Source organism: Myripristis murdjan, chromosome 3, assembly GCF_902150065.1.
Source record: "Myripristis murdjan chromosome 3, fMyrMur1.1, whole genome shotgun sequence".
In the NCBI taxonomy this organism is placed as follows: domain Eukaryota; kingdom Metazoa; phylum Chordata; class Actinopteri; order Holocentriformes; family Holocentridae; genus Myripristis; species Myripristis murdjan.
The window spans coordinates 21671386-21688174 of NC_043982.1; the positions used below are offsets into that span (position 1 = coordinate 21671386).

Genomic DNA, 16789 nt, shown 5'->3' on the forward strand with positions numbered 1-16789 from the left:
CAGTTCTTTAAGTAAGTCTTATTTATTTATTTATTTGACTAATAAGGGGGTAATTTAAGGTCTGGAAGATGGGGTATATAACTTTGGGTTCGAATATTGTGTGGTCTATGCTGTGGTATGACATTCTTACATTTGTGAAAGGTGTCTAATGCAGCTGTGCCAACGTCAGAGGGTCTAACTTGTATGTTGTTTAGGAGCAGGTTGAGGTACCACAGGTGAGTTCCACTGCGTACTGCGCATGTGCATCATAGTCTTATTTCAGCACCACAGGCGACAGTGGCTTTTGTATCACAGCATCTGAGAACAGCTCCCTTGGTCCAAATACTTCTTCTGAAGCATGTAGAGATAACGGCGAGCCAATTAAAAAAATACTCCAGAACCTGCTCCCTAAACTTTGCCCCATGCTCTGACTCATGTGCACTGGATATGCGGGGGTGATGGGTCGTGTGAGAGGACCTACCACAACACATGAGTAACATTTAAGTGCCCTAGTGTTTGGCTGCGAGCGTCTTCGACACTGCGCAGGCTCCTCGCTCTACAAAGCCTCGGAGGAAAGTGCATATGCAAGCAGAACTCAGAAAGTTCATGGAGCTGAAGTGCAGGATGTGCCGTTAAGGAGGAAAAAAAATCCAGAGGAGCAGAGGCAGCGCAAGGGGCTGGAGGGCTGAAAGGACTGCAACCCAAAGCGCACGGCATTCTTTTTTCTCCACCTAAGACACTGTTAACTTGTCACCATGGGGTTTCCGACGATATTTAGTTCTCGTCACATTGTTCTTAAAGTGTTTTTGGTTCAGTTCATCGCTTTTCAAAAAACATATGCTGCCCCCTCTCCTATCATCAGATTTCCTGGAGACGATACGACCCCCATGACAGACAAAGAAGTTGCCTTGGTAAGTTATAATTGTTCTTTTTCAGCAATTTACTAAGGGTAATAATCAGTGAAGTGGTTAATCGATGTGTAATACTGTTATCCTTACGAAAAAGAACTATAGTAATTACCCTGTAACAACATTTCAAAGGATAGACTACTTAAGAAATAATCAAACACTCCAAACTGTTCACTGTTGATTCCCACAGTCACACAGCAAGATAGTGTGCAGTCTTTGTTAAGAGTATAGTTAAAGTTTTTTCCTTTTTTAAAGTGTATTGCTTTCACAGAAATGGGTAGGGTCATGCATTCATAGAAAGTGGAAAAAACAACTTGGATTTTGTTGAGTAAATAACAAGCAGAATATAACATAAAGCCTTTTTTCCCCTTCACCTCTCTCCAATAGCACTATCTGAACAAGTTTTATGGATGCCCAGAAGACAGATGTAACCTAATGGTGCTCAAGGACACTCTGAAGAAAATGCAAAAGTTCTTTTATCTGCAAGAAACTGGAGAGATCGATGCCCAAACTGTGGAGATTATGAAGAAGCCCCGCTGCGGTGTCCCAGATGTGGCCAATTACAACTTCTTCCACAGGAAACCCATGTGGCAAAAGAAAGACATCACCTATAGGTCAGGGGCTTAACATTACATTTTTTTTTTTCAAAAGAGGCATTCGAGTCTCCTGTGGTTAACAAAAATGTGTGGATGTGATTGCATAGTGTATTGGAAGTGTTCCCGGAACAGTCTTACCATATCCACAAGAAAAACTTTGGTCAAATGTTTGTTTTATTGTACTTGGCGTAAGAGAGAGGTAATTAGATTAGGTTAGATTAGATTAGATTAGATTAGACTAGATTAGATTAGATTTACCTTTATTGTTCCCCCAAAGGGGAAATGCATGCTGTTTACCACATTAGCACAGTTTATATAGTGTCAGCTAATTTGTCAGTCACAAAAAAGTGTACTAACTTGACTTTGCTGTGGACATCTGAACTTTATGGTGCTCATTGTATTGTTTGATGTGACACTTCTCACCCATCTGGTGCCTATGAAGGTACATCAAACCATAAAAGCAAGAATAACACCATAAATTCTACCAGTTTTGTTTTTTCATCCGTCATGCACAGTTTGATGGCACTGCTTCACATTGTGCTGAGTATCACAAACTTAAAAACACGCCCAGTCTGTTGTTTTCTCTGAGGGATGGATCTCAGCTATGCCCTGGATTCCCCCCACCCCCGCCCTGTCTGCTTGATCCACACAGTTGTGAAGAGCTTGCATCTTGTGTCTTGCTAACACCAGCATTCCTACACAGTATGTGTTGGATCCTTTTTTTTCTGTATGAGGTTTAAAACAGAGTTCAACTGGTTTATTTATATCAGTGTTTTTGTGTGCCCTGGCTGCTCCGGCCTGTCTGTCTGTGTGTTTGTAAGGAAGACTGCAAGCCAAAGCGAACAATAACAACTGCAGGATCTAAGGCTGTGTTTAGGAATGCACAGAGGAGACAGACACATAACAGGGTTTGTGGCTGAACTCTGTTTCAGGAAGCATTTTCACCAGATGACTCATAGTCTGTTACTGGACAGTTTTTGCTGGATTCGTCTCCATGATCTCAAATATGGAGATCTCAGGATTAGGCTTTGTGTGCTTGTTTTTCAAAGCCTGAAACTCATAGCGCCACCATGGCCTGATTACACTTTTTTTTTTTTTTTTTTTTTATCTAGGAAAGACACTTTTTTGAGATGCTTGGACAGGCGAATAATTTTTAGTGGTTAATTAACCTGCATTTCGGGCTTGGGAGGGTCATGTTTTAGGAATTCAGTGAAATCCTTGTGTTTTGTCTTCAGAATCCTTGGACACACTCCTGATCTTGATGAGGAAACCATAGATGACGCCTTCTTCAGAGCCTTCAAAGTTTGGAGCGACGTTACCCCACTCACCTTCACGCGCATTATGGATGGGGAGGCTGACATCATGATTAATTTTGGTCGCAATGGTAGATACATTTTTATTTGTCAGAGTGATACGGATGCATAATGAGAGTTACCACCTGGCTGACTTATTGTTAAAACCCCAACATGGATGCTACTGTAACCACGCCTCATACTGCTAGCCCATTATTCTTGGAAAACAGTGGATCAACTAATGGGAATTGCTAGCTTTGCACAGGTTACCAGGGTCATTTCAGCTAAAGCAACCATTAGACAGTGAGTCACAGTAACATGACATTAACCTGTCTGACTGTAGCTAGCCCTGTCTAGAATGTATTCAGTAATTATAATGGCACGCAAATAAAAACAAGCTACGTCAATGGATGTGCAGCAAAAATAATATCTTCACATTTTAGACCTTAGCGCTCTATTTAGTTGCACCTGACTGATGTCATGGTTATCCCTCAGTGACTAAAATAGAGGTGGTGTCATTATTGAAACATATGACCTCTGCTATCCACAAGCTAACACACTGTTTTACTACTACCAATTAGCTTTACTTTTAACTTACAATTTAACAGGTAGGTGATTAAGAAATACAAGATAATATAAATCAAAATGTGTCTGTTAAAAAAGCTCCTTCAGTTATTCCCCTCCCCATGAGGGCTTAATTTTAACTTATGTCTCTGACAGAGCATGGAGATGGATACCCATTTGATGGTAAAGATGGCCTGCTGGCTCATGCCTTTGCACCAGGACCAGGCATTGGAGGAGACTCTCACTTTGATGATGATGAGCAGTGGACCCTGGGAGAGGGCCAAGGTACTGGAGGAGCATGACTCAGTAAAATAAAACTAGACTCTAAAGCAGTATGTATTTTTCACTACAATAATTTGTGAATCTGTGCAGATCTGGGTCATGTAACACAGGCATATAATTCTCATCAGTTTTGCATCAGTTTGCATTGACTGCAGGCAATTTCATTTTACACAAGCACCACTTGGTGTACACTTTTATATAAAGCAGCTTATAGCATCTACATTAGCATGAATGACCACAGTTTGATTTACCACAGCATAAATTGAAGAGATGACGGTTACAGAATTATACTAATTTGGGCAATTAAAATACTAATTTGACTTTCAGATATTTTCATGTGGTTGTCTAAACTTTATGCAATAGTACTGGCACTCTGTTCTCCTCTGGGTCAAATCTCAGCCATCTGGAACCTGAAAGGGAAAAAAACAAACAATAAACTGAATTTGCACACGCTATTTGACCCAGATCTAGTTGCATGTACTGCCCATTATTCAGAACCTCATGTCTGAAATTACCATTTGAACAGAAGTAATGCATTAACCTATTTTCCCATGTCCCATGATGCCAAAGAAATCTCACAACTCTAAGATGAACTCTTTTCTTAACTTTTTGGCAGTGGTGAAGGTGAAGTTTGGCAATGCTGAGGGGGAGTTCTGCAAATTCCCTTTCTTGTTCATGGGTAAAGAGTATACCAGCTGTACGTCTCAGGGCCGCGACGATGGCTTCCTGTGGTGCTCCACCTCTTACAACTTTGATGAAGATGGCAAATATGGCTTCTGCCCCCATGAATGTGAGTTTGTCCCATTGTTCAGATGTAAAACATGCAACACTGCAATGTATAAATGTATTTTTTATTTCATATGGTGTTTATGTCCTCCTTGGAAATCAACCCCCCACCCTCACATTGTTGCTAGTGGATGTATATCTACTATGTATGTACATAAACATGGCCCAGTGCTCTGATGAAACAGATTGAAACGTATTTAAAGCTGGTCTGTTGATTTTGGACAGAGCGAAAGTAGGTTGGAAAGTATGCCAGGAAAGTGATGTTTTTGTTTGGAATGGATTGTGGAATGTTCCTTTTCCAAGTTACTGTCCCACTTTATAACACTGGGCTTTGTCAAACATTTTGTTTATCTGTGTTATGCTGCTGTCCATGGTACTGATACTATCACACGCTTACCACAACTCGCTGCCAAAGTACACATGTACTAGGTTGTTGCATATGATGGGAACATAACCGTAGCCAGTTTGTACTGCAATTGTCTGTTCTGTTAAGATCTTACATTGACTTAAAAAGTCTCATTCTATGTCTCTCCTCAACTCACTTAAAAGTAACTTTAATAACTCCGACCCTGTTATTCCTTATTGCTTTTTATTTATAATGCTGATGATGTTGGAATTGCAGTCTATCCTATGATTGTGCTTGGTTCAAGTCAATCCTGGAAAGTGCTTTTTTTCTAACGTAAATATGAAATGTATAAATATTGTGTACTATACCTCTCTAATGTATATAATAACACATTTTGTATATCTTTGTTCCAGTGCTATTCACCCTGGGTGGAAACGCCAATGGATCTCCTTGCAAATTCCCCTTCAATTTCCAGGGTGAGAAGTATGAAGGGTGCACCACTGCAGGCCGTGATGATGGTTACCGCTGGTGTGCCACCACAGAGGACTATGATCGTGACACAAGCTATGGGTTCTGCCCTGAAACTGGTGGGTTACTGTCTGATCTTGTCTTGCATGGTGCCCAAGTATTGTATGTGAACAGAGTGTCTGCAGGTCCTTAAAAAGTTTCACAATGCCTTAAAATCAATTCAATAAATATCAGGCCTGAACAGTCATTAAAGACCTTGAAATTTAAATTCATGAGGTCTTAATTTAGTTTAGCCATCTGTTTCTTTTTGCCAATATGAGTCAAGTTCTTCTGCATCAGAGTCAACGCTCTAAACCACTGAATCACTGAACCTATTACCACCTTTATACCGATATGCTGCACTTGCCCGTTGGGAAAGTGCCCATTGCAGATTAACACAATTGACTTTATATTTACCTGTCATGCTCACCGGTAGAGAGAAATCCAAGAAAATCTTTGTACTTACCTGTACCAAATTCTGTTGAAAAGTAGTCAAGATTAGATGTGTTGCAGCATGCACCTTGCTATTTAACGTGAAGGAAGCTGTTGTGATAACAGTTCAAGCAATCATCCAAATAATAACCGATCATAGTCTTCCCAAAAACATAACCTCTGCACTTGGCTGAATATATTGTACTTAGCTTTGTACTTAACTGCAATGCTTATTGAATAAGAAAAATATGATTTGTCCAAAAACCAGTCTTTAAAGTTGCAGTATGCACAATTTTTGAAGGCTGTTTTAAGTGAGAGACTTTCGATATAACTGACAAAAATAAACATGAAATAAGCACAACCAAATGGACTCAACCATTATTACATTCTTATCCTAATGTTTTTGTCAGTTGAGTGTCACGAGTCCTCGCTTAAAACAGCCCTCAACAATTTTGTGTAGTGTAGCCTTAAATTTCATTACAAACACCCCCAAAAAACATTACATTTAACTCTCCGATGCCTGTAGACACCCTAATGAGGTATAGGTTTCCCCATAATGTGTGTTTCAGTGTAATTTACCCAATAATTATTGCACTTGACAGGTAACACGCTTTGAAGTAGAAACTACAGTGGCTTCATTTTTTTAATAAATGCAGTTGTCTGAAACTGTGTTAGATTGAATCAACATCTGTATCCTTACACACTGCATACACTGTTGGTGCCTGTTTTTGTGTGCTGCATGTGTGCAGTTATATGCATACATAGTAGCATACAGTGCATGCCTGAGAGTGTGTGCCTTTTTATTTGCTGTGCAGTGTATGATGTCTCTGTGCATTGATCCACAGGAATGCTCCAGCTGTGGTTTTCATTCTTCCTCTTGGTCTACTGAATGTCTGTAAAAGTGTTTAACTGTGTAATGGCAGTGCTTATTTTCCATTCAGTCAGTGGGACTGGGTTTGGGTTTAGGGTAGTGTAGGAGAGAGGGAGAAAGGCAGAGATAGTCAGAGACACAGAGAACAGAGGAAGAGAGAGGGAGAGACAGAGAGAGACAGAGAGAGAGAGAGAGAGAGAGAGAGAGAGAGAGAGAGAGAGAGAGAGAGAGCAAGAGGGAGGGAGGGAGGGAGAGGTAACGCCACTGGGGTTTTCATCTGGTTCTAATTGACTGGGAATGCAGCTGTGTTGTAAAGCCTCGTGTGACAGCTAGTGCTGAATAAGAAATGAATAATAATAATTTAAAAAAAAGAATAAAGAAAAAAAGAAAAAAGAAACAGGACAAAGCCAGTCCTGCCAGATAGAAGATTAGCAATTTGGGTGGATGCTTTTTGGATTTGTGCCCAGTGGATTAGTTATTGATGTTGTGTGTATTGTGCAAGTGCTTCAGTTATGCTGTTTTCAGCATCATTTGCAGGATTTCAAAATCCAATGCAAACCAAACTGTTCTTGGGGAACGTTTTGGTCTTTCAATGAGTTCAAAACACTGTTCCCTCCAACTGGAGGCTTTTAGTCTGTCATTGAAATGGGCCATTTGATGCCGCTTACAGCCATGTCAACAGTGGGAGGCAACGCAGAGGGAAGCCCCTGTGTCTTCCCCTTCACCTTCCTGGGAAACACCTATGATGCTTGCACCTCCTCTGGACGCAGTGATAGCAAGATGTGGTGTGCCACCACCAAAAGTTATGATGATGACCGCAAGTGGGGCTTCTGTCCTGACCAAGGTATGATGTGTTCTGACCTGAGCCCCTTGTATTTATTATTTCTTTAGCATTTATGATAGTGTTTATTTGAACAGTTCTAAAACTATTTAAAAGTCAGTTTGGTGTACTTTCCTGTGGTGTCAGGTAGGTTGTCAGATGTAAACCCAACCCATATCGTACTAGATTAACAAATATTAAACATTAAGAGTTTATTCTGTTCAAATGTAAACTATGAAACTGATATAGTTTTCCTGGGTGTTTAAAGATCATAATCAGCATTCATAATCCTTGGATGTGATGTTGAGATCATACAGAACTACTGTTGGTTATGTGAAGGTTGTCCATGTTCATAACTAGCTAACTGTTTCCAGGCTACAGTTTGTTCCTGGTGGCAGCCCATGAGTTTGGTCATGCCCTGGGCTTGGAGCACTCACAGGACCCTGGAGCACTGATGGCCCCTATTTACACCTTCACCAAGGACTTTAGACTTTCTAATGATGATATTAAAGGCATCCAGGAGCTCTATGGTGAGATTAATTTTTTACATAATTTTTGTTGTTTATGCTTTCTACTTTTATGCACCTTTGTCATGGAATGAGCTGCAAATTACCATTTCCTGAGAAGTACTGCCTTCTTTGATGATTTTAAAGGTATTATACAAACTGCCCTGAAGAAATATACAGCTTAGCACACTCTCAAGGAACTCGGCAGCTCACTCCATGGCACACCAATGTGCAACACTGCAAAATTCATATTTTAGAAACAGTATGATGTTTTCATCTCATCAAGAAGCCAGTAAAAATTCATGAATTGTATAAACCAGCGTGTCAGAGATTTAACATTTTGGCAAATCCTCCTCTGATAGGTGTGCCCACAGACAAGCCTCTGCCTCCAACCCAGGGTCCTGTCACTCCCATGGACATCTGTAATGAGCCTGTTGTCTTTGATGCTGTGGCACAGATCCGAGGAGAGACCTTCTTCTTCAAGGACAGGTAACAGAAAGACAAATTCCTAATATTGCATCATGTTTTGACCTGAGGAAGACCTCACCAAACAAACATATACCTTATGAAAGCCAAATTAAGTAGAATAATGTTAATTAAATCATGCATGGAATCTAATTTCCAGGTACTTTCCTCTTGTCTTATATCTTTTATTTCACTGACCCACTTTTTTATTTGTTCTTCCTGGTCAGTACATTGGATGTGCATACTTTAGCTCCTTGCTGCAGACCTCATACTCTGACCGTATTGTTGGAGAGCGCAAGTTGTAATGCTAGATGGCTAATGTTTCCATTAGCCGTCTGACTCATACATTTGCCGTCAAGTCTGTTTGATCCTTGTTAAACCCAGCTAGTACGCATTGGCTCATTTCTGAATTTCCCGTCTGTGATCTACAGGAAGAACACACAAACATAACCCAATACCATGCTTTGCTTCATGACTTGTGCAAGTGGTGTGAGGCAGAAGTTTCATAACATAATCCACTACTGAAAATGGTTCATTTGATAAGATTTTTTTTTGTTTATTATCATTTATTCTTAGAGTTTATTACCTTCTTTGGGAACTCGCTTGTTTTTAAAGTTGGGGATTGTGAGTTTTTAATTTTTATCCCCGTGGCATGGTGTAATGATTAGCCATGAAAAGAAAAGCGACTTATCTTACACTCCTAATAACCAAACGAGACATTACTCTTCAGTATGGTCTACAGTTATCCACTGGCGCCAGTGAAAAGAAGGTCTTGTAAACTGATGTCTTCTGGCTGACTTAGAGTAGAAGAGGAGCTTCATGAATTGCTGTGGTTTGGTCAGAAGTCTTTGTGACTCAGTGAATTTTCTCCTAAGAGGGTGAACTGGTCACCACGACAGCTGAATTCTGTTTAAGACAGATTTCCCTGCAGATTGGTTTGAACAAAAAACAATAACCTGGTATGATATGATCGCCACCTTATAAATATAATCTCTGTTGTTAATGTAGTATCAACTTCTCCTGCTACTGCCATAACATCCCCCACTTGTAATTTCAAGGTTAGCAGGGTTGTATATCTGTCATGGCTATTTTCGAAGCCTGTCCAAAGCAAACAGGGCAGCAGACCTTTTTACCGAAGAGTGTAGTCATTCAGTTTGCCTGGCTTTCCTCCCCTTGAGTTGGAACTGGAAGAAACCACCCACAAATCCTGCTCACAAATCCTGCTTTAATACAGAATTACTTTTCACCTTGCTGTGGCTCTCTCCATGCATTAGCAGTGATCAGCACAGAAACGCCAGAATGCTCTGTAGACCATGAAACTTTGTCCCATTATTTTGATTCTGGGCTGCAGCTTTACTTGCTGAGGCTTTAGTTAAAGCTTTACTCTCTTAGTGTTTTCAGGTCAGTAGATTGTGTGGAATCTTGTGAATTATAAAATGGGCTGTATCATATCATATCTTGGACATAATGTTATATCATACCATTTGATTATCATCAGTAATCTATAGATGCAAACAGGCCAGTATATTAATTGTGGTGCAAGTTTCTTTTTATGGCTTATCAGCATCGCAAATTAGTAATTCTTAACATTTTAATGCCCCAACCTGCAATTTGTGTGACATCCCAGCAGTCACAAAATGGCTGAGTCAACACAAAAAAGCAAAGTAAAACTACACACTTTTCTATGTGGTAGGCAATTTATTATTTGTTTCAGGCCACTCAGGCTCTCATCAGGTCAGATAAGTCGACACAGTCTGCAGATTAAAAGTAGTTGAGTATATATGATCCATATTTTGCCATAGGGACCATTAGGACTCAACTACATTGAGTCTTTAGAGAATATAGACTGTGTGGAATCAACTATTTTGTGAGTGTTTAATTTTGTGAGGATTTAACACAACTTGTGAACTGGGGCTTTAAAATCTGCTTAAACTCACAACCCACTCATGTGAACACACATGTGAGCATGACTATGCTGGCCAATCATTTATTGTAACCCTGGAGCATCTTTTCCTCTAATGATGCGATATATGGAATCATCATTATTTTGTAGTTGTGGAAGAGCTAACACTGCAGTGGTATTTGCACTCCATTTCACCTTTGGTGCTACTGCAGTGGTGAGATTATTCCAGTCTTTGGTTATTTGCAGCTGTGTCATTGTCACATAGTTAAACTATCAAAACCTAGAGCAGTGTTCTCTCTGTGAGGAAATGTGTATTGGTATGCCATGGAGTGAGCTGCTGAGTTCCTTCAGAATTTACTGAAATATGAAGAAAATAAATGAGGAGGCTTTCACAGAAACTTATAGCAATTACTTAATTTAAATTAAGCTTATTTAGCTTTTAATCAAACCTGGCAAACATCACAAGACCTCACTATCCCAAGTTTGAACAAGTTCAGTAGTTCATGTGATGGCTTTTACTCTGGTTTAGTGTGCCTTGAAATTCTGTTGTTTTTGGAAAAGTGTGCCTCAGCACCAAAAGGTTGAAAAGCACCGACCCAGAAGCATGGTGCAAAATGAGGACAGTAGGAGACTTGAGGCACTGAAGTGCACACAAGTCTGACTGAAGTCTGGGAAGAATGAAATTTTAGTTTGGGCCTGTTGTTGTAACCTCCACAGACATTACAACAAGAAGAAGAAGACTTAATTAGTTGCCTGAGGGCCATGTCATGTCCACAAGCTGCAATACAAGCTAACTTTTTATAGCATCATATAAAAAGTGGTGCCCTCCAGGCTGCAGCTAATGTTCACCTGACTGACCTGTGGTAAAGGGGGATCCTCTTTTCCCTCACGGTGAGCATATTTATGGTGTCAGACAAATCTTGACATGATGGGATGAGTAATGCTTGTAGTTCTCACTGAGCTCAGCATAAAAGAGTATTTGTCTGTCTGGAGACTTAAAAGAAACATAATTACTGTATAAAGTCTGCCACAAAGTGATAGCTTGTGCAACCTACTAATTGTGTATTTAAGGCTGTATATTTAGAAGACACAAATATTCGCAGGCGCCTGTTGCAAATAACTGCCCATGTGATTGTATCATTGCATTTGTAACTTCTATCCTTGCAGCAGGCCAACATATATACATTTAGGAACAGTGCTCTTAGTCAGGGGCATTCATTGCCCTTACAGTACTAGTTGGCTTCTGTAAGCAATCTGCCACCCAAGTAGATTTACACTAATGAGCAATGAGCTTAATTTGTCAGATGTGTCATAGAGGTATAGTTGCGCTGTAAAGACCTTGTGCACAGAGAACTTTTTTCCTATAATATCGCTTCCAAATGGATTATCATGCATATACAAAGTGGTTATTAAATGTAATTTCAGATGAATTTAGCCATAGGCCTTAAGATACCAGGCAACAGTTCAAGGAAACACAAGTCTGAAACTGTTAATTTGATGAATACTTGTGGTTTATTTGTTTGTTTTATTCTCACATGTGGGAAATGAACATCAATCACTATCTTGGCTGTCACATGTTGAGATTAACCTCATTACCAGCTACTTAAGCATATGACAGATATACACCAGATAACACATTTGGAAGTCATGTTCCACTCTGAAACCTAACTGGCTGGTAAACCAAAGGAATAACTTTTCCCTTTATTTGATCGTCCACTCAAGAGCAAGACAGGAAAGTTTGGGAGCAGGAGAGAGAGAGAGAGAGAGAAAGGGAGGGATGACATGCATTAAAAATGCTGTGGTAAACTCAGACCAAGAAAATGTCTCTTCGTTCATCATGACAGATGAACACAAAAATATGGGAATGTGATATCTGTTTTGTGTCCTCATCTTCATTTAGTCAGTTATTGGAACTCATCTCTCTGATCGGCAGATGTGTCTTTTTATCTTAAAAAAAAAAAAAAAATAGGTCAGTGGAAAAGAGTTTGGGAAGCTGCTGTTGTTGTGCAGCTGTGTATTGGAAATTCGGGCAAGATGGGTCTTGTTCCGCTGGCGTCGGCAGCCCTGGCCCTAACGAGAACCAGATGCTCATGAATCAGACCATTGTGGCTGCCTCAGCCAGTGAAGCACTTGCACTAAACACCCCCACCTCCCTGCCATCCCCCGCTCTAGCTCTTTTTCACTCACTCTGTTTTCATCCCTGGCTCTCTTACCTTTCTCTCACTCTGTCTCACACTCTCTCCCACAGGTTCCTGTTCAGGTCAGTCTCCAGAAGCAAGCCAACTGGTCCTATGCTAGTGGCCACCTACTGGCCTGATTTGCCTGCCAAGATAGATGCTGCCTATGAAAACCCACTGGAGGAAAAGACAGTATTCTTTGCAGGTAGAGTGGAGAAATCACATAACGTTACCCTGTGAGTTAATGGAAAAAAGGGGTTTGAATAGTGGATGCTATATTGCATATGGAGCCTGTTCATTTTATCTCTGCTGCTATGGTGATCAGAGAAACAGACACAGTTCCATTTCCATGAGTAATGGAGGGGTGTCTTCACTCCTTCACCACTGGGATTCTTTTCCCCTTATTGGTCATCTATTTCCAAGAACTGAAACATTAGGAGAAAGAGGAATGTTGGCTTAGTGCTTTTGTATGTGGTGCACACTGCAGACACTTGAAATATTCTACCATACTTATTAGTGGTTGATAATGCGTGCCTTGCATGTTAGTATCATGACAACCTTCCTGAATCTTGAGTAAATTTACATAATATATTCTCCAGCTTCTAAGACACTGAAAGCGGAGCTTGTTTGGTGCATACTCACCTCTGCATGGAAGTTTAACTTTGGCTAAGGGAAGAGCTTACTACTTTGCTTCCTTAGTCCCCGTCACTTTTGCAACCGTAATCCAATCTTCATTATCCAGACAGCAGCTAATACTAAACATATCCGTATATAATATATTTGGATAGTAGTCTAGTGGGAGAAAAATGCCCTCTGCAAATGGGGTAGTACTTTGTTAGGACAAATGCAGCATTGCATCAGTAGGAAGACATATCTTCAGTGTTGATTTACCCACTCTTTCTACTCTTACTCCTAGGCAATGAGATGTGGATCTACAAAGCAGATGAGTTGGAGAGAGGCTACCCCCAGAGGATCTCAAACCTTGGCCTCCCCAGTGACCTCGAACGCATAGACGCCGCTTTCAACTTTAGGAAGAACCAGAAGACTTACCTGTTTGCTGGGGACAAATTCTGGAGGTGAGGCTGCACATATATAAATAATAAAGCCTGCACATCCATATACAAACCAAAAACCGGAGCCACACCCTAGGCTTGTATTGGTGATGTCATTGCCTGTTTATTACAGTGCTGTGTTACATCTGGCTCCAGTTAGTTTGTTTGCTATGACTTACTTACTGGATTGTAAACCACATCAGCTCCCACAGCTCTTACTCAACTTTGGGAAACACAGTATCGATGACTGTGTGCAGCTCTTTCAGCGCCATGGAAGGGTGCAGCATGTGTGGATATGATAGAGAAAGCTTTAGAGTAGTCTTTAAGGCACTGTACAAATCTACTTTGTTTTTGTCTTTAGGTACAATGAAGTGGAGAAGAAAATGGACCCTGGCTTCCCCAAGCTTATTGCTGACTCCTGGAATGGCATCCCAGATGGCATTGATTCTGCCTTCACTCTGAATGGCATAGGTAAAAAAAAAACAACAAAAAAACAAAAAAACAAAACATCATCTGTGATCATGTGGTCACCTTTTTTTGTATGAGTGATGCACATATGAACTGTTGCAAAAATTAGTATATGAAGTATTCACATAAATTGCTGCAAACACAAACTAGTCTATTTCATACTGAAAATGTTTTCATCCCAAACATTTATTTTGATTTCACTCCATGTCAATTATTTTGTTAAGGGCTGTAAAATCAGTTTAGGAATAAAACAATGTCTCAAATCCCTGTGCTACAGTAGATGTAGTGGAAGAATAGGGATAAAAGTAGCAAAAGCCCCTTGTGGGACTCCCCCTTTGTTTAACTCTGGATTATTCTCTTTAAGAATAGCAGAGCAAAGGGAAAGGGGTCTGTGTGGAAATGGCCACGGGGCTTCAATTAGCATGGGTGGTGCTGTCTGTGCCAGTTCACCGTCTGCAGACTGGCATTCCTTGTAGTTAGATCCCGGGCAAATCCAGTCAGCTCCCTCATCATGCCTGGCACAGTGCCTCCAACAACAAGACTCCTCATATACCAGAAGCTCTGCAGGCACTGCTGACGCCATCTAGGCAGAAATGAACTCTTTTAGAGGAACTGATTACACAGTGAAGATGAGGAAATAAAACAGACAAAAGGGAGTCCTTGTAAGATTTTCTGCTAAGTCTTTGTTCATAGGAGACAGTCAGAAAGGAGAGCTTTTGTTTTACATTGGATATTGAATGATTTATTCACTGTAGTCCCTGTAGAATTTATAATGTAATCATTTCTTAATAATATATATATATATTTTTTAAATTTATTTATTAATTGCATTTTTTCTCATTTGCTGTAACTCCTCGCTATTGGTACTGTCACACTAAATGAAAAACGTGTTTTCGCTCACTGGCAAAGTACAGCCTGGTGAATTTTAAGTATGATGCCTGCAAAATTCCTCTGTGATCGTCCACTGTCACTGTCAGCTATGTCACTTTAGGTTTAGAGGTGGTATGCAGATTTTGGTTTATGGCAGGGAACCAGGGATTTTTCCATTACAGCTCACCTCATTGCTCCTTACATACATACAGTGCTGCAAGTGTCACATAGTGCCTTCGTCACACAGTGAACAAACACAAGATTTACATAGAGCAAGTCTGTTCCCCTCTACAGAGGTGCCTCTGTATGCTTTCTGATTTGCATATTCAGAAAGAGGTGGCTCAGCTTAGGCTCCAGCCGAGCCTGATTGGAGGAGGCAAAGGGGGTCATATACCTCTCATCTCAATTGATGACAATGAGATTGATTTGGAGGTCTCTATGGTTTTATACAATCTGGATTTTGTTCTGTTTGTGTATGGTAGTTTTTCTTATTTTTTATGTAAGGAATTTGTTTGATACCACGGGAAATGGAATGAATGAGTGTTGTGAATACTTTTAACATGCAGTTCTTGTCCTTGTGTTCCACAGATTACAGTTACTTCTTCAAAGGTGGCCACTATTTCAAATTGGAGGACAGTAGCCTGAAGATTGTCAAGTTGGGTGAAATCACAAAGGACTGGCTTGGTTGTTAAACAATGCTCAGATAATTTAGCCATTGGGCCTTCCTGTGGTGACCTCTGGCCTCATGAGGACGCTGCCATGGTATCGCACACACCTGGGGGTCATCACAGTGCACACGGTTGTCGGGTTTTGGCCCGGGAACTCTGCACACTCTCCTGAGAGACATGTCCCATCCAGCCTGTATAACCAGCCCCCAGCTTTATAGAAAGACACCTTGGGACCTTCCGCATAGGCTGAACATAGGCAACTGGATATTTGTTGTATTATTGTGTGATGTTGACATTTTATTTGTTATGCTGATGCAAATCTGTTACAATATGTAGGCTGCCCCGTTTTTTTTTTGTTTGTTTGTTTGTTTTTATGTTTGAAACTCAGACATCAGGTATGTCCACACTGCATTGAACCAAGCAGTGCTATTCTGTGCTGTGAGATATTGCCATTTTTATGCAAATTTGACTCTCAAAGGCTGTTTTACACCATATGAGGAATTAGTGTTGGCTTACAGCTGCTTCTGTGTGTCCACAGTGTACAAAGTGCAGTTTTTTTTTTAATGTACCAGTGTTTTAATGAATACGTAATTGTTTCATTGTTGTGAAATGCATTTGAAAAAATGAATTTGCACAATGTACCTTGACCGAAAATGGTGCTTTAGAAAATTACTTTTTGCATATAGTCCTATTCATATATTCTATGTGTAACTATGTCTGCTGAGACTACTTGTGTTCTGGGTGTCAGAAAGTAGTTTTCACAGGCAAACATTATTCTCCATTTTGGTTAGCACTTTGTATAGGACTATACGAGGGAACTGGGCAATATGGAGACCAAATTATTTTCATGGCAACTCCATTTTGTATTTTCCTTCACTAATGGTACAGAATGATTAAAGGCACAGGTTGCCTACAGAGGCTGTATACGTTTGCTGCATGATGGAATCATGACAAGAGTACCACAATAGTATTGTTGAATAATCTTTTTATATTATCTTTTCTTTTTTGGGATTTAACTCTACAGTCATTAGTGATTGTGTTTTGTTATGTTTTGTTTTTTATGCTTGTGCACTTTGTCCCTCTGTCATCAATAAAGATGGTCAATATAAGGTTCAGTGGTAAACAGTTAAACACCTGCTCGCATAAAAGAGCATTAAACTGATTAATAACGGCTTCGTTACCAGCCAAAAAGCGTGAGTATCCAGGAAAGACGCCCCATGCTGCTTATTACTTTACTTCACAGGAATGTGGTGGCTTTATTTTGTAGGGAAATAGCCAAATCAAAATTCTTGATGAA

General features: G+C 40.2%; 1 protein-coding gene across 1 annotated transcript; it reads left to right on the top strand.

Moving 5' to 3' along the window:
* Positions 1-483: 483 nt before the first annotated feature.
* mmp2 (matrix metallopeptidase 2) lies at positions 484-16586 on the top strand. The gene is made up of 13 exons (XM_030048323.1): positions 484-890; positions 1275-1501; positions 2719-2867; positions 3496-3624; positions 4238-4411; positions 5167-5340; positions 7234-7407; positions 7758-7913; positions 8252-8378; positions 12506-12639; positions 13351-13510; positions 13848-13957; positions 15413-16586. The coding sequence occupies exons 1-13, from the start codon at positions 735-737 to the stop codon at positions 15514-15516; spliced, it is 1974 nt and encodes a 657-aa protein (XP_029904183.1). The 5' UTR covers positions 484-734; the 3' UTR covers positions 15517-16586.
* The last annotated feature ends 203 nt before the right edge of the window (positions 16587-16789 follow it).

Excerpts from the sequence above, each read along its gene's own strand:
- mmp2 (XM_030048323.1), top strand. The coding sequence starts at position 735 with ATGGGGTTTCCGACGATATTTAGTTCTCGTCACATTGTTCTTAAAGTG. Across the intron at positions 1,502-2,718 it reads AAGAAAGACATCACCTATAG|AATCCTTGGACACACTCCTG; the intron begins GTCAGGGGCTTA and ends TTTTGTCTTCAG. Across the intron at positions 13,511-13,847 it reads GCTGGGGACAAATTCTGGAG|GTACAATGAAGTGGAGAAGA; the intron begins GTGAGGCTGCAC and ends TTTTGTCTTTAG.